This window comes from Mesoplodon mirus (assembly GCF_964341445.2).
Source record: "Mesoplodon mirus genome assembly, chromosome: 18".
Classification (NCBI taxonomy): domain Eukaryota; kingdom Metazoa; phylum Chordata; class Mammalia; order Artiodactyla; family Ziphiidae; genus Mesoplodon; species Mesoplodon mirus.
Window position 1 is genome coordinate 62,737,286 of NC_138994.1, and position 24,702 is coordinate 62,761,987.

The 24,702-nt window shown below is 37.5% G+C and overlaps 2 protein-coding genes across 2 annotated transcripts in view; one reads left to right on the forward strand and one right to left on the reverse strand.

Annotated features, from left to right (window-relative positions):
* Positions 1-20,461, forward strand: part of TRIM37 (tripartite motif containing 37) — a 207,813-nt gene extending 187,352 nt beyond the window's left edge. Inside the window, exon 25 of the mRNA XM_082603184.1 lies at positions 20,443-20,461. Coding sequence (XP_082459310.1) covers positions 20,443-20,446 — 4 coding nt within the window. The 3' untranslated portion in view covers positions 20,447-20,461. The remainder of the gene's footprint in view (positions 1-20,442) is intronic.
* Positions 1-24,702, reverse strand: part of PPM1E (protein phosphatase, Mg2+/Mn2+ dependent 1E) — a 169,226-nt gene that overhangs the window by 59,727 nt on the left and 84,797 nt on the right. The gene's annotated exons all lie outside the window — the stretch shown is intronic.

A 24,702-nucleotide genomic window follows, 5' to 3' on the forward strand; every position in this document is an offset into this window, starting at 1 on the left:
CATATACACACACCACAAAATGACAACCTTTGACGCTGAACAGTGAATAATCATGGAAGATAAGGAGAAATGTCAAAAATCTAGATGTAAATTAACTTTGCCACAGATTATGTGTACTTTTAGTGAGTACAGTCTATAGAAAATTATAAAGTGGACAAAGCTTTCTCAAAAATCAGGTTTTGTTCACATGTTATCTCTATATCAAAATCTGTTCAACATGACTTGAACAGATTACATCCTATCAACATGACTTATCACTGGTAACATTAACCTTGACCACTTGGTTAAGACAGTGTTTGCCAGGCTTCCTCGTACATTTTCATTTGGACGTGAGTCAGCCCTCAAGGCAGGGACAGGGTTAACTCACCTCCTGGAAGAGGGCACTTCACTTCTGTGTATTCTTCTAAAAAACCTGTAACACCAGTCTAGTCATTTAGAAAACATTATCAGATAAATCCAGTTGAAGAACATTCTATAAAACACCTGGCCAGAGTTCCTTAAGACTGTCAAGGTCACAGGAAACAAGGAAAGGCTGAGCAACTGTCATAAACCAGAAGAGACTAAGGAGACATGATGATTCAATGTAATATGGTAGCCTGGATTGGGTCCTGGAACAGAAAAGGGACATTGGCAGAAAAACTATGAAGTCCAAATTAAATCTGGATTTTATTTAATAGCAATGTACCAATGCTGGTTTCTTAGTTTTGTCAAAGGTATAATGGTTATGTAAGATGTAGGGGAAACTGAGTAAGAGGTAGATGGTAATATGATCTTAACAGCTTCTTGTAAATCTAAAATTATTCAAAACAAAAAAATTTAAAAAAAATCTGCTCAAGGTTACATACTTATAAACTCACTCATTATCTTGCTGACCGTGTCCTACAATTCTACACTTTCTTCAGTCCACTCTAGTCATACTGGCCTCCTTGTTATTTCTCAAACCTACCCATCATGCAGTCACTTCAGGCCCTTTGTTCCTTGCATCATTTCCTCTGCTTGGAATGATCTTTCAGATATTCATATGGCTCATACCCTGACTTCTTTCAAGTCACCATCAAATGTAACATTATTAAAGGGGATTTTTCTTACCCACTCTGTATGAAAAAAACAGCTCCTTACCATTTTTCTTATTACTTATTTGTGAATATATTGTCTGTCCACAGGGGCACAGTCAGTTTTGTTCACTGCTTTTGTCTCCATTACCTAGAACAGTACCTAAAAACAGGTTTTAAAAATCCTTCATGGGTATCTGCCTCTTAACAAGAACAAAACCTTAAATCAAAGGAACAAACCTCTTGTGCTGTAATTTTAGATATCATTATTAACCAGTAGAAGATTTAAAAATAGAACAGCCTTCAAACCACCCCCTGAAATCATGCATAGATTGTTGCTTACTTCATCTGGTCCTAAAGCCCACACTATTCTTTAGTACACAGGAAGTGGTTAAAGGTTATCCACTATTCTTGTGTTACAATGAAAACTGAGGGAAGAAATGTAGAGAGACATTTAAATTAATATGATCAGAGCCAAAGCAGGAAATTAAAGCTGTTTTTTCTGAATATGTACATTATGGAGAGGATACCCTCAAATAAATAACTTTGGGACAGTGATATGTTTAAATATGAAGGGCTCATATCTAAAACTAATTTCTCAGATTTGATAGGAGTATGTTATTCAGACAATAATGGTGCCAAATTATATTCTTAAATTTCTTTAATTTATTAAAATTAAATCTTTAATGACAAAAGCCTAAAAGCTAGTTTTACTTCAGACGGTCATATTAAAATCTACCTGTTCCTAACGCATATTGTACAGCATGTGACATGGTATCTCATCTGCACCTACAGCTAAGCATCACAAACTCAAAGTGTTCTTGCGTCAGCAAGCCAACTGCTTCCACTATATCACATTCCCACTCTCTGCCAAACTGTTTACGCATCAGGCAAAATGCTAAAAATGAACTAAAATGGGTTCTCAGAAAACATTAACGTTTACAGTTAAGGTCCAATTACAACTGTCTTCATTACAATTAAGGTTCAAGATACAGTACAGCTCAGGTGAACTCAAAGGTATCAAGATACCTGGAATTACTAACAAATCTGTGTCAGCCCACATATTCCAAGTTATTAAAATGAGAGAAAAGCTTGATTAATCATTCATTTATTCAACTAATATTTACTAAGTGCCTGCAAAACATCATAGAATGATCCCTTTCTGTGCTGTGGGGCATAGAAAAATATATAACCCAGTGGTTAAGAATCCACCTGCCAATGCAGGGGACACGGGTTTGATCCCTGGTCCGAGAAGATCCCACATGCCACGGAGCAACTAAGCCCATGCGCCACAACTACTGAGCCTGCACTCTAGAGCCTGCGAGCCACAACTACTGAGCCCACACGCCACAACTACTGAAGCCCGCGTGCCTAGAGCCCACACTCGGCAACAAGAGAAGCCACTGCAATGAGAAGCCCATGAACCACATCGAAGGGTAGCCCCCGCTCGCCGCAACTAGAGTAAGCCCGACCGCAGCAAGGAAGATCCAACGCAGCCAAAAATAAAGAAAAAAAAAAAAGTAGTTTACAGTCCATTAAAATAATTAAAACTTGGGCTTCCCTGGTGGTGCAGTGGTTGAGAGTCCGCCTGCTGATGCAGGGGACACGGGTTCGTGCCCTGGTCTGGGAAGATCCCACATGCTGCAGAGCAGCTGGGCCTGTGAGCCATGGCCGCTGAGCCTGCGCGTCCGGAGCCTGTGCTCCGCAATCGGAGAGGCCACAACAGTGAGAGGCCCACGTACCGCAAAAAAATAATAATAATAATAATTAAAACTTCATTCCATTTTACAAGTCTTTCTTATACAATACTTCACTTGTAGAGGCTTGGCAGGTATTATCATCTCTACTTGCCAAATGAAGAAATTTGAGTTGAAAGAGGTTAAGTTCTTGCAAAGAGCAAGTGGTAGGATGGTGTAGTCATAATCTATAGATCGGAGGAGGCAGAAATTATTTCTAGCAAGGGTAGTAATTTTTTTCCTACTGGCTGGTATTTTTACATTTTGAACCTGATTTACAGGATTAACCTTCAACAGACTTAACTGTGCCCCAAACCCAAAAGCACAAGCATACCACTACCCTTCTCCCAAATCAGATGCTTGTTTAGAAGAATTTACCAACTCGTACATCTTGACTAAAAGCACTGGCTTTGAATCAGGATTAAAATCTGTGTTCTGATACTTACTACCTATGTGACCTTGAACAAGCCACTTAAACTCCTGAGCTTTTTATTCTTCTGTAAAATGGGCCCACTACTTACTTTTCAGGGCGGTTGTGAGAATTAAACGGCATAATTACCATACAGTACTTATTATTATAGAGCTACAGCACTTGGTACTGTATGCCTGGCTTAGAGTAAACTCCTAATGATAACATGATTTCATTTAGAGGGTTTCTATGGTGGTAACTGTGTGAGATTTTACTCGCTATCAACTATTAACTCATCCTTTCCCATCCACTACACTTAGTTTATTACTAGTTCAAGAAATGTTACTGAAGATCTGTTTTGTGCCCTGGCACTCCCTCAACCTAACCTCTACTTCTGGACACTCCGTAATAGCTTTCAACAAAAGATGGAATCATATTACTTGTTTTGGTTTACTGTCTGGTTTCCTCCTTTATTTTTTTTTCACGTTTCAAATGTTTATTTCATTAAAAAAATTTTTTTAAACTTTTTATTTTATATTGGAGTATAGCCGATTAACAATGTTGTGATAGTTTCAGGTGCACAGCAAAGTGACTCAGCGATACATATACATGTATCCATTCTCCCCCAGACGCCCCTCCCATCCAGGCTGCCACGTAACACTGAGCAGAGTTCCCTGTGCTGTACAGCAGGTCCCTGTTGGTTATCCATTTAAAATACAGCCGTGTGGACATGCTGATTCCATCCTCCCCAACTACCCCTTCTCCCCTTCCTTCCCCACTGGTAACCATAAGTTCATTCTCTAAGTCTGTGAGTCTGTTTCTGTTTTGTAAATAAGCTCATTTGTATCTTTTCTGTTTAGATTCCACATATAAGGGATATTATACAATATTTCTCTTTGTCTGACTTACTTCACTCAGTATGACAATCTCTAGGTCCATCCATGTTGCTGCAAATAGCATTATGTCATTCTTTTTAATGGTTGAGTAATATTCCCTTGTATATATGTACCACATCTTTATCCAACAGCTCAGGAGGCTTAATATCATCAAAACAAATAACCCAATCAAAAAATGGGCAAAAGAGCTAAATAGACATTTCTCCAAAGAAGACATAAAGATAGCCAAGAGGCACATGAAAAGATGTTCAACATCGCTAATTATTAGAGAAATGCAAATCAAAACTACAAGGAGATATCGCCTCATACCAGTCAGAATGGCTACCAGCAAAAAATCCACAAACAGTAAATGCTGGAGAGGGTGTGGAGAAAAGGGAACCCTTTTGCACTGTTGGTGGGAATGTAAATTGGTACAGCCACTATGGAGAACAGTATGGAGGTTCCTTAAAAAACTGAAAATAGAGGTACCATATGACACTGCAATCCCACTCCTGGGCATATATCTGGAGCAAAACATGGTCCAAAAGGATACATGCACCCCAATGTTCATTGCAGCACTATTTACAATAGCCAAGATATGGTGGCTTCCTGCTTTAGAATGCAAACTCAGGGAAAACATTATCTTTTTTATTCACTGCTTATCCATAGTGTCTGGTAAATAGAACTGAAATATTTGTTGATTGGCTGAATGAATGAATAGGACATGGTCTCTTCTCTTGAGAATATCAGAGACTTCTGGGGAGGACACCCTAGTTAGATAGTCTTTATACAAAATTATGACGGACTTACATGTTAGATGCAATAGAAATCCAAAAGATGGCTAGGACAGTTTCCTGTAACAGGTGGGTAACAAAACATTAAAATATGTTTTACTTTGTTTCTTAAGTTCAGCTTGTTCTTTTCCTCAAGGTAAAAAAAAAAAAAAAAAGTGCCAACTAATATTTATTCAGCATTTACAATGTTCTAGGCACTATTTTTACTGCTTTCCATTTAATAACTCATTTACTCTTCAAAACAATTCTGAGATAGATACTATGATAGCTGAAGAAAGTGAAGCACAGAAAGTATAAGTAACTTGCCAAGAGTCACATGATTCAAAATTGGGCATTTTGCTCTTAGTTGTCTCTCAAAATCAATCAAAATAGTTATTTTAATGGAAGAACACAAAAGTAGCTTTATAAGGACATTTTTCTTCCAGAAGGAAGGAATTTATACTATGGATTAAGAACCTAGCTCCTCAATAAAATATTAACAAATCAAATTTTTTAAAGTATAAAAAGAATTACACACAAAGACCAACTGGGATTTATCTCAGGTGTGTAAGGCTCATTCAACATTTGAAAATCAATTAATGTAATCTATCACATCTACAAACTTAAAAAAGAAAAATCACATGATCATATCAATAGATGCAGAAAAAGCATTTAACAAAATCCAACACCCATTCATGATAAAAACTTTTCTAAACCAGGAATATAGGGGAACTTCCTTCAACTTGATAAAGAATATCTAAGAAAAACCTACACCTCTAACATCATATTTAATGGTGAGATACTCGAAGTTTTCTCATTTAGATCACGTACAAGCAAGGATGTCCCCCCGCCACCATTCCTTTTCAACATCTTATTGGAAGTCCTTGTTAATGCAACAAGGCAAGGAAAGGAAATAAAAGGTATACAGACTGTGAAGATATGAAAGTACCTAGCTGTAGGCCTCTCATTTTCTGAAGAATGGTAAGTTCTTACCCAATGCTATTTTCACACTGTAATAATTCTGCAATTCATAATTTCCATATTATTCTTTTATCTCAATATAGTCTCTAAAGAGGAATGCCGGATTTAAAATATAATGTCAATGAAATTTTTAGTACATACTCACAGTACTCAACGAGAGGATAAAGAATTTTAAATGTCATTTACCTTGGTTTTTAAAATTCTACTATCCTTGAACTCACAAGGGAGTTTATCTTGGCTATATATATAACACAACTCCCACAGTACAGGGGATTTCTGGCTCCAACAGTCTTTTCTCTTATGGAGAATTTCCACATGCTCATTGCCAACCATAATTTGTCCTATTTTATATTTCCTTCACTCTTGGTAAGAGACAGCACTCCAGGAACTGCCCCTACTCCATCATAATTTTTCCCTCTCTAAATAGGTTATCCTATCAGCATATAAACATGCTATGATAGCTCCAATATTTTTTTTTAAAGGTTGTTATTCCCTCACTTAACTATTCTCCTACACAACTAAATTCCATGAAAGAACTGTCTGTACTTAGTGTTTTTAATTCCTTTCTTCCCATTTTCTCTTGAACCAACTGGTCACTAAAATTGTTTTTGACAAGGTCACCAATGACCAGTCCAATGATAATTTCTCAAATCTTATTTTATTTGACCCATTGGTAGCATTTGACATAATCTCTCCCCTCCTTCTTGATCTAATTTCTAGGCCACCTCTCTCTCTCCTGGTTTCTCTAAATAAATAGTGATGTCCTCCTCAGTCTTGTTTTCTGGTTCATCCTCCGTTTCTGACTTCTAAACTTTGAGGTATCCCAGGGGTCAGTCCTTGAACCTCTACTATTGTCTATATTTATTCCCTAAATGATCTTACCTCATCTCATGGCTTTCAATACCACTATTTCCTTATGACTCCCTAATATTTACTTCTAGTCCAAACTTCTCATCTGAACCCCAGGCCTCCATTTCCTCTTGCTTACTGAATAACTCAACTTGCAAGTCCGACAGATGTTCTGAACTTAATGTGACTAAATCCAGATTCCTGACTCCCAGTTCCCAAACCTGATCCTCCCACCATCTTCCCAATTTCAGCAAATGGCAATTCCATTTATTGATAAAAGCCTTCCAGTCACCTTTGACTCCTCTTTTTCAGTCCTACATCAGCAGATACAGGTGACTTTTTCTTCAAAATATATCCAGATTGTGACCACTTCTCACCATCACCACAGCTACCATCCTAGTCCATCTTCTGTGATAACTGAATAGCTGGGATCTACCTCCACACAAACTAACAGTCTGTTTCCCACACTGTAACCAAATATATCAAACTCCAAACCTAGGTCCAACTCCAGTGAAATGATGAATTCGGGCAAGAATGATTAATGGACATCTGAGTCAATAGATGAAATGGTGGCACTGTGGTTATGTAAGTGAATATGCTTTTTTTTTTTTTTTTTTGCGGTACACGGGCCTCTCACCGCCGCAGCCTCTCCCGTTGTGGAGCACAGGCTCCGGACGCGCAGGCTCAGCGGCCGTGGCTCACGGGCCCAGCCGCTCCGCGGCATGTGGGATCTTCCCGGACCGGGGCACGAACCCGTGTCCCCTGCATTGAGAGGCGGACTCCCAACCACTGCACCACCAGGGAAGCCCGAATATGCTTATTTTTTAAGTATGAAGTGTTTTAATTTTCAAATGGCTCAGCAAAAATAGAAAGACAGATAGACAGACAAAACAAGGCAAAAGGTTAAGAGCTGCTGAAACCAGAGGGTGGGCAACTGGATACTCATTTTAGTATTTTTTCAACTGTTTTGAATGTTTGGAAAATTTCATAATAAAAAGTTGGGAAGAAAAATGTTTTAGGTCAAATTATGTCTCACTCAAAACCCAATGGCTTCCCATTACATTCAAAGTAAAGCCAAAGTTCTCACAATGGTCTACAATGCCCTGAATAATCTGTGTCTGTTCCCCACTACCAACTCTTAGCCCTAACTCTCCGCACTACCCACTCCTTTACAACACACTGGCACCCGTTTCTCAAATATACCAGGCACCTCTCCTCTATCTGAAAGAAGTATAACCTTACTTCATATGAGACACAAATCTACCTTAAGCCTATGTTGTGCCGCAGTCTCTTCCCCAATCCTTCGTGCTTTCCTTTATTTTTCTCCATAAACTCATCCTACTTTATATACTATACATGTTTGTTTTTGTTCACTGTCTGTTCCCCCAAAGTAGTGCTCTCCATGAAGGCCAGGACTTAATCTGTTCACTGCTATATATTCCTAGTACAAAGGACAATATGTGGCACAGAGCAGTAAAATAACTCATATTTGTTACCTGAAGGAAGGAATAACGAAAAAGTTCTGGGGAGGCATAAATTGTTTTTTGATTATTAATTTAAATGAATATCCACGAAGAGAACTCTATTACAAAATTTAAAATGAAAAACTGGAGATAGAGGAACCCACCTATTTTTCCTTAGAAATAAACCTATTATCTTCATCCTTATGCTTTTCATGCATTAGCAGTTCTCATGATGAAAAATAAAATAAAAATTCTCAGAGTTAGGTTCACAAATTAAAATTCATTCTGAAACATTCTTGGTCATTTCATGTATAAAAGATCACTTTTATACAAAAAAAAAAGCTACAGCTTAGAAAACTAGAGGAAACACTGATGATCCTGAAAAAGGAAATTTGAAAATAACAAACTAATTTGGGTTATTTTAGTGTAAAATAACCAACTGACACTGAATTACAGAGTAAGTATATTTAATTCAGTTATAGAAAACTATGACAATGGCTTCCTATGGGAACTGAATTAGAGGCTGAATGACAGAGGTGAGAGAAAGACATACTTTTTACTGTATACCCACTTGTATCTTTTTGTTTGTTTGTTTGAGTTTTTTTAAATTGAATTTGTTACAGTATTGCTTCCGTTTTATGTTTTGGTTTTTTGGCCACGAGGCATGTGGGATCTTAGTTCCCTGACCAGGGATTGAACCTGTACCCCCTGCACTGGAAGGCAAAGTCTTAACCACTGAACTGCCAGGGAAGTCCCCCCACTTGTATCTTTTGAATTTGTATCATGTGCAATATGAAAAATAATTTTAAAAAATATTTTATGTAAACTTCAACTTCTGGCATGAGACTACGTATTTAGACTAACTCTTCCACTGAAAATAATTTTAAATGTTATTTAAAAATTTTCTTTAACATATCCATGAGTTAGCAAAAATCATGCAATACTCACCAAAAAACTAAGAGAAGGAAGGGAGTCCCCAGAGATGTAAGATGAACACTGAAGCTAGCTTCTGTCTTGAGGACATTTGCTAACTGGTGACCTAAGCTTTGATTTTCAGAGCTTAGGTTGATTTGGAGGTCAAGAGACAAAGCCCAGAGTATTCCCAAACAGGGAATCTAATAAATGATACCCTCATAAAGCAGGGACTTCCCAAACCACCCATCTCAGAGTAAAGGTAAACTGGAAATGCCACCCTCCCAACTTCAAATGCTAGAAAAAAACCTGTTTTAAATTACAGCATTGAGTGGAGATGGAAAAAAAATATCCTGTGAATTCATAACCTCAATGTGGCTCACACCAAGGATTGCAACCCATATCATATTATCTGTAAAGTCCAAGAAAATTTATGTTAATAGTTTACTTGAAAGTTGTCTGGTAATACCCTTAGGGCACCCAACAGAAGCAAACTCAAAATCCTGTCTGGATAAATCCAAGCCTCATTCTAGGCCTCAAATAATTTTCCACATAAAGTTTCAAGGAAAATTATAGCTCATAGTCAAAAGTAAAAAGCACACAAGGAAAGAAGTCACCATGAGCAACAGTCAGTAGAAACAAAAGATAACAGAACTTCAAAATCAGATATGTGAACTACCGTGTCAAGCTATAAAATCATTCTGTTTACTATGTTTTAAAAAATAAAAGACCTGAAAAATCTAAGTAAAAAAAACAAGCAGATCCAAAAACAATCAAACCAAACATCTAAAAATAAACTCAATGGATCAGACTAAGAGGGGAATAAATCCAATTAAAATGAATACTAGTAAATTGGAATATAAATATGAAAAAAATTCTCCATAATGCAACAGAGAAGCAAGAGATGAAAAATGTAAGAGAGCTCCTAGCCACAGCAATCAGACAAGAAATAAAAGGAATCCAAATTGGAACAAAAGAAGTAAAACTGTCGCTGTTTGCAGATAGCTTGATACTATATATAGAAAATCCTACAGCCACCACCAGAATACTATTAAAATAAATGAATTCAGTAAAGTTGCAGGATACAATATTAATATACAGAAATCTGTTGCATTTCTATACACTACTAACAAAGTATCAGAAAGAGAAATTAAGAAAACAGTCCCATATACAATTGCATCAAAAAGAATAAAATACCTAAGAATAAATCTGACCAAGGAGGTAAAAGACCTGTACTCTGAAAACTAATAAGACATTGATGAAAGAAACTGAAGACAACACTAACAAATGGAAAGATACGCTGTGCTCATGGACTGGAAGAATTAATACTGTTAAAATCACCATACTACCCAAGGCAATCTACAGATTCAATGCAATCCCTGCCAAATACCGTGGGCATTTTTCACAGAGTTAGAACAAAGAATCCTAATATTTGTATGGAAACGCAAAAGACCCTGAATAGCCAAAGCAGTCTTGAGAAAGCAGGAAAAACTGGAGGCATCATCCTTCTTGATTTCAAACTATACTACAAAACAGTACGGTACTGGCATAAAAAGACACATAGATCAATGGGACAGAATAGAGAGCCCAGAAATAAACCCACACTTTCTGTATTACAGAAAAGGCAAGAATATACAATGGGGGGTGTTCCCTGATGGCGCAGTGGTTGAGAGTCCACCTGCCGACGCAGGGGACACGGGTTCGTGCCCCGGTCTGGGAGGATCCCACATGCCGCGGAGCGGCTGGGGCCCGTGAGCCATGGCCGCTGAGCCTGTGCGTCCGGAGCCTGTGCTCCGCAACGGGAGAGGCCACAACAGTGAGAGGCCCGCGTACCGCAAAAAAAAAAAAAAAAAAAATATATATATATATATATATACAATGGGGAAAAGACAGCCTCTTCAATAAACGGTGTTGGGAAAACTGGACAGCTAAATGCAAAAGAGTCAAAGCAGACAACTTTCTCATACCATATACGAAAACAAACTCAAATATGGATTAAAGATATAAATGTAAGACCTGAAACCAAAGAACCCCCAGAAGAACACACAGGCAGGACACTCTTTGACACGGGTCTCAACAATATTATTTTGGACCTGTCTCATCAGGCAAGGGAAGCAAAAGCAAAAATAAATAAATGAGACGACCTCAAACTAAAAAGTGTTTGCACAGTGAAGGACACTATCCACAAAATGAAAAAGCAGCCTACTGAATGAGGGAAGATACTTGCAAATTAGATATTCAATACGGGGTTAATATCCAAAATACAAAGAACTCATACAACTCAACATCAGAAATGCAAACCACCTGATTAGACACGGGGCAGAAGAGCTGAATAGATATTTCTTCAAAGATGACACACTGTTGTCCAAAAGGCACATGGAGAGATGCTCAACATCATGAATCATCAAGGAAATGCACATCAACACCACAGAGAGATACCACCGCACATCAGTCAGAAGAGCTATCATCAGAAAGGCCACAAATAACAAGTGTTAGTGAGGCTGTGGAGAAAAGGGAATCTGCTTGCACTGTTTGGGGTTGTAAAATGGTTACAGCCACTATGGAAAACAGTATGGTGGTTCCTCAAAAAATTAAAAATAGAACCACCACAAGATCCAGCAATTTCACTTCTGAGTATTTACCTAAAGAAAACAAAAACTAATTCAAAAATATATATATGCACGTCAGTGTTCACTGCAGCATTATTTACAATAACCAAGACATGGAAGCAACCTAAGTGTCCACTGACTGATAGATGAATGCATAAAGAAGATGGAATATTACTCAGCCATAAAAAATGAAATCTTGCCATTTGTGACAACATGGATGGATCTAGAAAGTATTATGCTAGGTGAAGTAAGTGAGACACAGAAAGAAAAATACCATATGATCCCACTTATATGTGGAATCTAAAAAACAAAATAAACAAAGCAAAATGAAAACAGACTCGTAGATACAGAGAAGAAATGGGTAGTTGCCAGAGGGGTGGCAGGTTCGCTGTGGGGAGTTAGATGAACGGGGTTAAGAAGTACAAACCTGGGGACTTCCGTGGTGGTCCAGTGGTTAAGAATCTGCCTTCCAATGCAGGGTATGCAGGTTTGATCCCTGGTCGGGGAACTAAGATCCCACATGCCGTGGGGCAACTAAGCCTGCGTGCTCTAGGGCCCGTGCACCACAATTACCGAGCCTGTGCGCTCTGCAGCCCATGCGCCACAACTAGAGAGAAGCCCGCATGCTGCAATGAAAAGCCCGCATGCCTCAACAAAAGATCCTGCATGCTGCAATGAAGATCCCACATGCCGCAACTAAGACCTGACGCAGCCAAATAAATAAATAAGTAAAAATTAAAAAAAAAAGTACACACCCGTAGTTATAAAATAAATAAGCCATGGGATGTAATATGCAGTATAGGGAATATGGTCAATAATCCTGTAATAACTTTGTATGGGGACAGATGGGTACTAGATTTATCGTTGTGATTCTTTCATAATGCAGGCAAATGTCAAATCACTATGTGGTAGACCTGAAACTAACATAATATTGTACATCAACTATATTTCAGTTTAAAAAAAGTAAGAGAGTTAAGAGACATGGAAGATATAAAGAGCAGGTCTCACATTTAATCACACTTCCAAAGGGAGACAGGAAACAATGAGGAAGAGGCAATATCTGAAGATATAAAGACTGCGTATTGGTTAGGTATATATATGATTACTTTCGTAAGAAACTGCTTCATCTTTTTTTCAGAATGGTTATTTCTGTCTTCTTGACATCTCTCCATCATTCTTTGAGCATCTTCTTATTTTCAGGCACAACGTATTCCAGGATCGACTTTTATACCCTTTCCCCAGCTCGGGATCAGCAGCTCTTCCGGATATACCTCTGGTTCCCTTCAGTGGGTAACAGTGGTCGGAAACTCTGATTTTGGCACTAGTTCTGCTCACTGACATTGGATATAATTACCTCCAGGCCTTCTCAGTAGACAGAGCTAGAGAACATATGTATGAAAAAATATGCCTGTATATGTATATCTGTGTGCACACGAACACACACATATACACATTTCATCTCTATTTCCATGTACATGTCCACAGATACAGAAAATCATGTGTTCACACTGATAATCTCTAATTCCCACTTAACACTACGAAGCCCATTCTAGGTTTCCTCCTTTCCATATGTCTAATTCTCTATTCCGACAGTAAGAAACTTGGTTCCTATTATCCTTAAAATATTTACCTCCTATTATCTCTAATATATCCTTAATATGAACAATCCTCTTGTACGTAGTCAATTCCCCATTACCGTTATCCCACCCCTACCTTGCGCCAGTGCTTGCTCTCCTCATCCTGCCTGGACACCAATGCCCCTCACTTGGTCAAAGGTGCCTCCACTCTCTGCAAATACTCTCCTAACCCTAGGTTAGTCTCTAACACTCATAATGTGATGACACTATTACCTTCCTGCATGGAATCCCTCTTCACTCTTTTTAGGCTCTTATATCCCCCACCATACCATCCACCAACGGCCCTCTCCCCTGCTTATGGACACCCTCCTTACCTCACTTGGGCTCCAACAATCAGTGCCAGGATGCCCTTTCATGTGGATACCCACTTCACCTGATTCAAGTTCTGACAACCTGTGCCAAGATGCCTCTGACGTGGACACCCTCCTCATGCTGTTTGGGCTTTGACAGTCCACAATGGGACAGAGCTACTGCTTCCATGATCTCATGCAAACATGCTTCTCCCTATTCTAGGCCACCCTCCCACAGAGATGCTCTCTTACTCCACTGGGATCATCTCTCTACATAGATTTCCCCCCACCCATGCAGATACCCTCAAAACCTGACATCACATTGCTCCTCTACATGGATACTCTCCGCACCTCACTTAGGCTCCAACAACCTGTGTTAGAAATCACACAGATTATGTTCTCAGGCCACGGTGAACTTAAGCTAAAAATCAATATTTAAGAGATTAGTAACTAGAAAGTCACCATTTGTTTGAAAATTATATAATTTGCTTCTATATGATCCATGGGGCAAAATGTAATCACAGTGGAAAATAGAGAATATTTTGAACTAATGATAATGAAAACACTATATGTCAAAATTTGTCGGACAGGGCTTCCCTGGTTGGCGCAGTGGTTGAGGGTCCGCCTGCCGATGCAGGGGATGCGGGTTCGTGCCCCGGTCTGGGAGGATCCCACATGCCGCGGAGTGGCTGGACCCGTGAGCCATGGCCGCTGGGCCTGTGCGTCCGGAGCCTGTGCTCCACAATGGGAGAGGCCACGGCAGTGAGAGGCCCGTGTACCGCAAAAAAAAAAAAAAAAAAAATTGTGGGATACAGTTAAAGCCACACTTAGAAGAAATTTATGAAATGGATATATTAGAAAGAAAAAAGAAATTAATGAATGAAAAAATAAACATACAACAACAAAGATCAACTAAGCTAATGAAAAGTCTAGTTTAAAAAAAGACTAATAAAAGTTATCAACCCTGGTATGGCAAAAAGAAAGAAAGCATAAATTACTGATAACAGGAATGAAAAACGGTATAGAGTCATAAATCATACAGGTTAACAAATAACCAAAAGGATTTTAAGAAAAAATGGTGCTGATGTTTTAAAATTTAGGTAAAGTAAATAAACTCTTAGAAAAATACAACCTATCAAAACTCTGTAAGAAGAAATAGAACAGAAATTCTGAATAGACCTTAATCTATTAAAGAATTTGAATTCATAATTTAAAACTTTCCCATGAAAAATTCCAGTCCAGGTGGCTTCAACAATTAAATCTAACATTTAGGAAAAAATTAACACCAATCTTACACAAACTATTCTAGAGAATAGAAAAAGAGGAAATAAATCCCAATTCTCTTTATAAAGGAACAACTTAGATACCAAAAATCTAACAAAATTAGAAGACGGTAAAAGAAAAGGAAATACAGGCTATTTTTGTAAAAGTACAAAAGAAAATATTCGCTAATTAAATAATACACCATAACTAAGTTAAAATTATTCCAGAAAACAATAGTAGTTTAAAATTAGAAAATCAATCTTCAGGACCTTGGTGTAGACAAAGTTTTCTTAAACAGGACACACAAAACTCTAACCTTAAAGGTTTGACACATTTGATTAAAGTTAAAAACTCTGTTCGTCAAAATAAAACTTTAAAAATTGTTTTCAAAAAATTTAAAACAGTGAGAAGTGAGGATATGGAGATGAATCTTTTGAGAAGTTTGGCTATAAAGGAGAAAAAAAGTGTGATAATAGTAATTAGAAGAGGGCTTTTTTTTTCAGATGGGAGAGACTAAAGTGATATCTTTGAATACTGATAATAAAGATCCAGTTTAAAAAAAAAAAAGGAGAAGCTAAAGATGCAGAAGAAACAAAAGCATATGGAATTAGACCTCTCTCTAAGCAAGCAGAAAAAGATGTAATTTAGGTCGCATGTGGAGAGGTCAGTCTTTGACAGGAGGACAGGAGGAGAAGATAGATGCAGATGAGCCTGTAGAACTCCTGTCTGTGAGGAGAGGAAATTTTCATTCAATCTTTCCTATTTTCTCTATGAATTATGGGACAAGCTGCGGTAAGGAGGGAGAGGGCATCGGGAAGTCTAAGCGGACAAAAAAGTATGAAATAGAAAATATGCAGTGCGGAAGAGTGAACTTACTAGAGAAAATGAGTTAATAACTACTCAGCTGAGGTTGTTTATCATGATTTTACAGTGAGCCCACAAGCCTGGTTATGGATTTTTCTTGAGCACTGCTCAATTGTTTGCAAGTAGTCACAGAGAAAGTGGGGGTAGGGTTTTGCTAGGCAGATGGTATACGAAGAGAGAAGGGCAAAGGACCTGATCGTATATACAAGAGCATGATTATAATGAAGAACGGTAACATCTAGGTTGAATAAATTTGAGAGTAAAAATAAAAGGGAACCAATGGAATGAAGGTGTTAATGAAATCAAAGAACTGTTGCAGCAGGGCGCTTGAACAAATGCATTTGGAGAATAGGAGCATGTGGTTGATGAATGGAATGTCTGAATTAACAATTTTGGAGGTGGGGCAATTTCGGGTAATTACAAGATCTTTGGACAGAGGTAACGCTTTGGCAGCTGAGAGGCAGAAAATGGTAAGAATTGGGGCTAAGACGATCTTTGCTCATTTAGCAGTTCCTTAAACTGCTGTTTCTAATGAGAGTGCCTAGAGGAAGGTAAATCCATATGTTAAGCATAGTTAAGCAACTATATTCCTACAGAAGCAAATTCAAGGTTGATCTGTAAATATATACTAGACCAGTTAATGACATGCAACATATAACAGTAGGCTGATACAAAAAGGGGAAATAAAGTCATCCAGTTATATCTGAATTCAACTCACCTGTATGACATCTCTTTCTCATATTATAATGATTAAAAGTTGATAGTCACCCTCTCCCAGTTTGGATATATAATAATAAAAACAAACTAAGTTAGGGACTTCCCTGGAGGTCCAGTGGTTAAGAGTCTGTGCTTCCACTGCAGGGGGTGCAGGTTCGATTCCTGGTCAGGGGACTAAGATCCCACATGCCACGTGGTGTGGCCAAACAAAAAACAACTAAGTTATATTTGATGTATCTCAAGCACTATAAGTTTAAGTGATCATTACTATTTGTTCCTCACTATGTGGCAAAGGGTGTTTGCTGGCTACAAGTCACCGCAACCAATGCCATTTTTAAAAAAGGGATTAATTTCCAAAATATACAAACAGCTCAATATCAAGAAAACAAACAATCCAATCAAAAAATGGGCAGAAGACCTAAATAGACTTTTCTCCAAAGAAGACATACAGATGGCCAACAGGCACATGAAAAGATGTTCAACATCACTAATTGTTAGAGAAATGCAAATCAAAACTACAATGAGGTACCACCTCACACCTGTCAAAATGGCCATCATTAAAAAGTCCACAAATAAATGCTGGAGAGGGTGTGGAGAAAAGGGAACCCTCCTACACTGTTGGTGGGAAAATAAATTGGTGCACCCACTATGGAAAACAGTATGGTGGTTCCTCAGAAAATTCAAAACAAAGTTGCCATAGGATCCAGCAATCCCACTCCTGGGCATATATCTGGAGAACACCATAATTTGAAAAGATACATGCACCCCCATGTTCATTGCAGCGCTATTTACAGTAGCCAAGACAATGGGAGCGACCTAAGTGTCCATGGACAGACGAATGGATAAAGATGATGTGGTGCACATACGCAATGGACTAGTACTCAGCCATAAGAACGAAAGAAATAATGCCATTTGCAGAAACATGGGTGGACATAGAGATGATCATACTAAGTAAATCGGATAGAGAAAAACAAATATGTCCTATGATATCACTTATATGTAGAATCTTAAAAAATGATACAAATGAACTTATTTACAAAACAGAAACAGACTCACAGACTTAGAAAACAAACTTATGATTACCAAAGGGGAAGGCGGGGCAGGCGGAGGGATAAATTAGGAGTTTGGGATTAACAGATACACACTACTATATATAAAATAGATAAACAACAAGGACCTACTGTATAGCACAGGGAACTATATTCAATATTTTATAATAACCTATAGTGGAAAAAATCTGAAAAACGTATATATTTGAATCACTTTGCTATGCACCTGAGACTAACACAACGTTGTAAATCAACTATACTTCAATTAAAAAATAATAATAATAAAAATTAAAACAGAGGCACTAGGATTTTTGGCAATGCAAATTTTATATTTACTTGCTGAACAAGTGAGAAATGTCTCAACTCCAAATTATCTTATTGTATTTCAACAATATAATTTTAATTAAAGTTTTGATTTATATAGCAAATTGAAAAGTTTCGCCTCAGTTTAAACTGTCATCTTTTTTTCAAAATGGAAATATCTTGTTTTTTTATTATAAAAGTATTAATATGCTCATTATAAAAATCATAGTAAAGGGAATTCCCTGGTGGTCCAGTGATTAGGACTCCGTGCTTTCACTGCCTAGGGTGCGGGTTCAATCCCTGGTTGGGGAACTAAGATCCCACAAGCCAGGAGGCTCGGCCAAAAAAAAAAAAAAAAAAAAATCATAGTAAAAATAAGAATTAAAACTCTAGGGCTTCCCGGGTGGCGCAGTGGTTGAGAGTCCGCCTGCCGATGCAGGGGACACAGGTTCGTGCCCCGGTCCGGGAAGATCCCACATGCCGCGGAGCGGCTGGGCCCGTGAGCCATGGCCACTGAGCCTGTGCGTCCGGAGCCTGTGCTCTGCAACGGGAGAGGCCACAACAGTGAGAGGCCCACGTACCGCAAAAAAAACAAAAAAAAACAAAAAAAACCAAAACTCTAGCCGTTGGTGTTTTATATAAAACAATGAAATACACATAGATAAGACACACGTAATATAAAATGAAGGACGTTTCTTAAAAATTTGGATGAGTATCAAAATTTATTCAGTTCTCTAAGAATTTTAATAGTTTCTCACCTTATCTCAATTGTTAACCACTTTATCTAGTTAAAGCAACATCATAGCTATGGTCTCCCTTACCTTCCCTCTAGCTATAATCAGAAAAGTAGGCATACCATTTATAAACATTAATTAATGAAGCCAAAGACATTAAAACCCTGCTTGCTTTCAATGAGGGCAGAGGCTAATTAGTACACTTCTTGGCAGACTAATAGTTACAATTATACTAGCTTTTCCAATGGCTGAAGTTTTTTAAATACTTCCTAGTTGTAATTGATTTTTATTGTATGACATTTGGCTGTATCTGGTTACTAGAGCTACCTTTAGAATAAACTGCAAAGAAACTGTACTTCATTGCCAACTAGAGAAAACAAATTGTTAGTGTAGAATGACTGATTATTCAAAATTATCCTCAAGTATTCACATAAATGTTGTCACTTTCACAGTGTAGGTTTATAACTGATCTTGCTGTTTAATAAAAACCATTCTTTTAACTGCTTTTCTTCACTTTCTTCTTCTCCTTTATTCCATTCTACTGAGTAACAACACCATTACTTCAAATACTCAATAACACAGTTGCCAGTAGTGGTTTGATAGAATTAAATTATGTATAGTGAAAAGTAATAGATAATTAGCAACAAGATAATAAAATGTCAAGGTAGCTCTTACTTGTATGTCATTATGGTGCTAAGAGATAGCTCCTCCATGGGATAGCACTGTATTAGGAACTTACAGGTAGCTACCTAAGAGTTAAGGTAAACTTAACAAAATAGTAAAGGAAGGCAGTTTAACAAAATTCTTCCAGCTTTACTTCTCTAAGGAGGTCTTCAGTGGGAAGATTACTGGAGAAGTAGACAAAAGGCCCCCAGACACCTTAACGTATCATATCTGGTCTATGCTCTCTGCCTTCAACCTATCCCTCTCATGCACCCTTTGCTCCAGTCACATGGAACTACTTACACAGAAGAGGCAGCCATAACTATGTGTTGTGGTTTTTTTTTTATGTTAACACAAACTCATAGATGTCATTTCCTCAGCTTGAACCACTTTTCTTTTCTTCTTCACTTAGTCAACAACCCTTATTGGGCTTTAAAAAACTCATTTAAAGCATTACCTGCTTCAGGAAACTTCTTTGACTCCTTTCTTTCTACTTGTATACCTTCATAGCATCTTTTTCATTTATTACACTAGAATTATTTATTTGCTTGTATAGTTTTCACTAGTCTGTAAGATTCTTAAGGGTAAAGACATATTGTACTCAAATTTATTCTATCTCAGCTCTCAGAACTGTATAGGCCTCAATAATGATTGTTGAGTGTTCTTAAATTCTCCATTTTTTTTTTTTTTTTTTTTTTTTGGCCACACCGCGAGGCATGCAGGATCTTAGTTCCCCAGTTCCCCAACCAGGGATTGAACCCATGCCCCCCGCTGTGGAAGCGCAAAGTCTTAACCAATGGACTGCCAGGGAAGTCCCTGTTGAGTGTTCTTGAAATTATTTCAAGCTCAAGTAAAAGTCATAATGATACTTAACACATCTGGGTTTTATGGACTCATTATAGATCTGTGGTACTTTATCATTCCTTAATGTCTATTAAAATATACAATAATGATATATTTTATTTGGGAGATATTATTTGCCTTCTAAATAACTGAGGAACAAAAGCCTATGTAATAGGATGCTTTACTCTGATTTTTACAGCAAGAGAAATATAATATACAACTTACTCATTTTATTACTCATGTTTCCATTATTCGTAAGTGCTCAATAAAAACTGAACAACTAATAATTAACCCTAGGCAGAAGGATGGGGTGGGATCTGTACATCTATGGATGAACATGTAAGAGTTTCAGGGTAACTTATTAAGATTTTAATTTGCATTTTGTTCTCCATTTATTTCTTCCTTCCCCATTCTAAATAGGTAACCAGGTCCTTGGGCTCCGTATTTAATGGAAGATCTTTACTGAATGGAAAATAGAAGTTACTCATGGATAATCTGCCTTCTTTTATTTTGGGGAGTTTGATTTAAAGGCAAAGCCTCTGAGGCCTGTCAGGGAGACTGGGAAAGAGCCTCCCAAAGGCAATGTCCCCAGAATGGAAAAGGTGCTGCAATATCAGGCACAGCAGATACCTGAATCCTACTGCATAGCAGTGCTTCAAGGAAATAGCAAGACCACCAAGAAGAATGGCTACATGGAGCACCTTGGGAGGCTATACTCTAGGTCCTGGGGGAGCTCAAAATCAGCAGAGACTCTCATGCACAAACTTGGCCGAAAAGCAGTAATGTCGTCTTACTTTAAGGAACATATGGGCTTTTTAAATAAGAATAGCAGTTAGGGGCTTCCCTGGTGGCGCAGTGGTGAAGAATCTGCCTGCCAATGCAGGGGACACGGGTTCGAGCCCAGCTCTGGGAAGATCCCACATGCCGCGGAGCAACAAAGCCCACGTGCCACAACTACTGAGCCTGCGCTCTAGAGCCCGCGAGCCACAACTACTGAGCCTGCGTGCCACAACTACTGAAGCCCACGCGCCTAGAGCCCGTGCTCCGCAACAAGAGAAGCCACCGCAGTGAGAAGCCAGCGCACCGCAACGAAGAGTAGCCCCCGCTCGCCGCAACTAGAGAAAAGCCCGTGCACAGCAACAAAAGACCCAACTCAGTCAAAAATAAATAGATAGATAAATAAATAAATAGATTTAAAAGTTTAGGGAAAAAAAATGAATAGCAGTTAGGATCATGATAAACTGCAGACAAGTGAGCCCATCCCACTTTGTTTTCTTTTAAAAGGCTCTTAAATTCTTGGGTCGGGGAGGAGAAAGGAAGGAAAGAAAGGGAGCCTCATTCTTCTCCGTGGGCTCCCATCACGACTAATATGAATCACCACCTTACCAGGTTGGGCAATTCAAAGTCAGACAAAATCATATTACATTTTCTAAAATATGAATTTTGGGTATAAATTATCTAACTAAACATGACGATATGAATCTGTACGTTTCTAATATACTTTAGTAGACATTTTTCATTGTTCATTTTTGTATTATGTGTGCTCCACAGCCCCTAGAGCGGAATGATTGAAATTGCTGCACTTTGAAAATCTAAAAAGTTTTTTTTGGGGGGAAGCAAAACAACGATGGCTTTATGGGCAGAACTGATTGTGGCTGTTAATAAAAAGTTCATCATCATAAGAAGTATAATACTGCAAGATAAATTTATAATTTAGATGAAGGGATTACAAACAAAACAGCTGAAGGCATGGGAGAAAAAAGCAATCTCATTAAGTGTTCCCTAGAAAGGCGTATACATAGAAACTGACGACATGACTACTTTCATCCCACATGCTAGACTAAATGAATGATATTTTGTTAAAAATCAAACAAACAAAAAACCACTGAAGGATCCCTAGCATCCTAAAATCTACCCATAAATGAGGCTTATCTGGGAAAGATAAATACACAATTCAGGGAAGGGCTTCAGTGGGAGGGACGGGGCAGGCACAGGATTAGGGACGGGTATGCAGAGGACCTCCAACTTAGATTTGTACGGCTTAGTGTTAAAAAAATCTTTAAATAAATATAGCAAAACATTAAATATGGGTCACGGGTTTAGGGGTGTTTGCTTTGTTAGTTTTTCAATACTAGTCTGTATTTTTGGAAATTTCAAAATCAAAATCTAGCATAAGCATGTATCCTAATTTTTTCCTGAGTATAAACTTTCTCCTCTGCAGTTTAGAATCAGGATAGTTTGATACAGAGCCTAGTGCATTACTGTGCTCAGTAAGTCCATGTTTGCACAGAAGAACTTTAAAAGGTAATAAAAAAAAACCTGATTGGTTCATTATTCATGGCTTTCCAAATAAGCAGCTTCATCCAAATGAAAAAAGAACCAACAAAAATAGAGATAACAAGAGATATTCACTGGTATGAAATGTGTAATGATTTCCACTTCAGTAGAGTCTGCAATTTTGAATCAAGACAGACCCATTTGCAGAGAGATTTAATTGAGTTATTCAATTACAATTTATTTAATTTAAACTATGTGAAAGACCCTATGTTAAGTACTAAGGATACAGAAATGAATGAGAAAGGATCCCTGTTCCTCAGGAGCTCATAGCCTAAAGAATCTTGAAAAATATTAACATAAAATGTAATAGATGTTATAAAAATGTACAAGGCGATATGAGATCACTCAATGAGTACTGGAGGGAAGGCTAATTCTGTCTGAGAGAGCTGGGAAAGGTTTCAGAGATAGGATAATCTTTAAGATGGGACTTGAATAATGAGTAGAAGGTCAAGAGATAGAAAAGTAAGGAAAATGTGCTTCAGGCAGGAATGAAAAAAATATATATATATATTAGGTCCATATTATTCAGAGTCTCTATTTGCAAATCCACCTATGTACTCACTAAAATTTATTTGTAACCCTGAAGTTACTATTTTCTCAGTCATTTATGGACATACACAGAGTGACAAAAAATTTGAGTTGCCTCAAGCACACACTCCAAGATGAGGTCAAACAAGGCAATACTCACCACTCTGCCTTCTTGTTTCAGCTTTCATACTGTAAAAAAAAAAAGTTCTTTTCACAGTCTATTTACTGCCACATTTGTCTCATTTTTGTGCTTTGTGTTGGTGATTTTGCTGTTTAAAATGGTCCTCAAGCATAGTGCTGAAGTGCTAACTAGTGTTCCTAAGCACAGGAAGGTTGTGTTGTGCCTTATGGAGAAAACACGTGTATTCGATAACCTTCATTCAGGCATGAGTTATAGTGCTGTTGGCTGTAAGTTCAATGTTAATGAATCAACAGAAACACACATAAAATGAGGTGCATTGAATGGTTGATGAAAACGTTGTGAGAGGCTCACAGGAACCTAACTCTATATTTCCCCTAGGAAATATGGCTCATTATTCACTAATTCAGTGTTTGTGGTGACTTTACAGAACATAACTACTGTGAATAATGAGAATCAACAGTGTGTGTGTGCATTTGTGTGTATTCATTAGTTAACAAAATATTTCTTTGAATAAAATTTATTTATAGGAACCACTGACTACTCTGATTAGATACACATAGCATAGTACCTTGTCTTGATTAAGTAATGAATAATTAACTATAATAAAGATAACTGACAGCTTATTATGCACACTTACAGTCTTTGAAGACTTCAAATAGCATAGATATTATGAGGCATTTTGAAGTTTCTAGTAGGGGGCAAAAACACCTTGCTTTAAAGATAGCTAAAATATTTGCAACCACTTAAGAGATGGAGTAGAAATTTACAGAAGCAGATGTGGCATAATTTTACTGATTTAGTTATTTCTACAAGGTATTATTGTGGATAATGGCAAAAGCAGTATGGTAAAAACTATGCATTAGAAAAATCCCAAGATTATTTTTAACAGTTTCCTTAATCAGTTAACAGAACTGAACTATTATTTTCCCAAAGTGATTCCAATGAGCAAAAAACATAGAAGATCCCCCACACAAAGTAGTTCATTATAATAAAAAAGAAGCAGGTAATATCCTTTAACAGTCATGTTGCTATAAGGTTAATCTTTAGAGAAAGGTAGAACAAGTGAGTTGTACTGTTTAATACTTTATGAAGACTTTTTTTAACATTTACATTTCATGTAATTAATTACACCAATAGCTTTGAAGCACATACTTTAAAAATTCACATTTTCTTTCATTAGAATAAAGAAAACGAAAAACTAAAATGAACCTAAAAGAACACATAGACACTTGGGTCATGATTGAAAAATGTTATATTTTAAGTTTATAATGCCACGTTTTCCACCTTTGGTAAATGGCCTGCATCTTTTAAATTATATTCAACAGTTCTATAATTAAGAGCTACATCTTACACATTTTAAACATTCATTTATAGTTTGAGAAGATAGCTTTCAGAAGCTAATGAGATTGACAATGCTAACAGATAAAAGTCTTCTGATAATTTCAAATTCTATTTAAAAATACAGAAAAGAAGGAAGGATGAAAATCACTGTTTAAAGAGGTCAGAAGAGAACAAGAGATCAACATCCCATAATGCAAGAAAAAACAGTACAGGTTCTCATTTTTGTATAGATAGTCATTGTAAAGCCAGTTCCATGGATATCACTCACTTATAGATAATGCTTAAATTTGTATCTCCAGTCATACCTCTCTTCTGAACTTCAGGTTCTTATA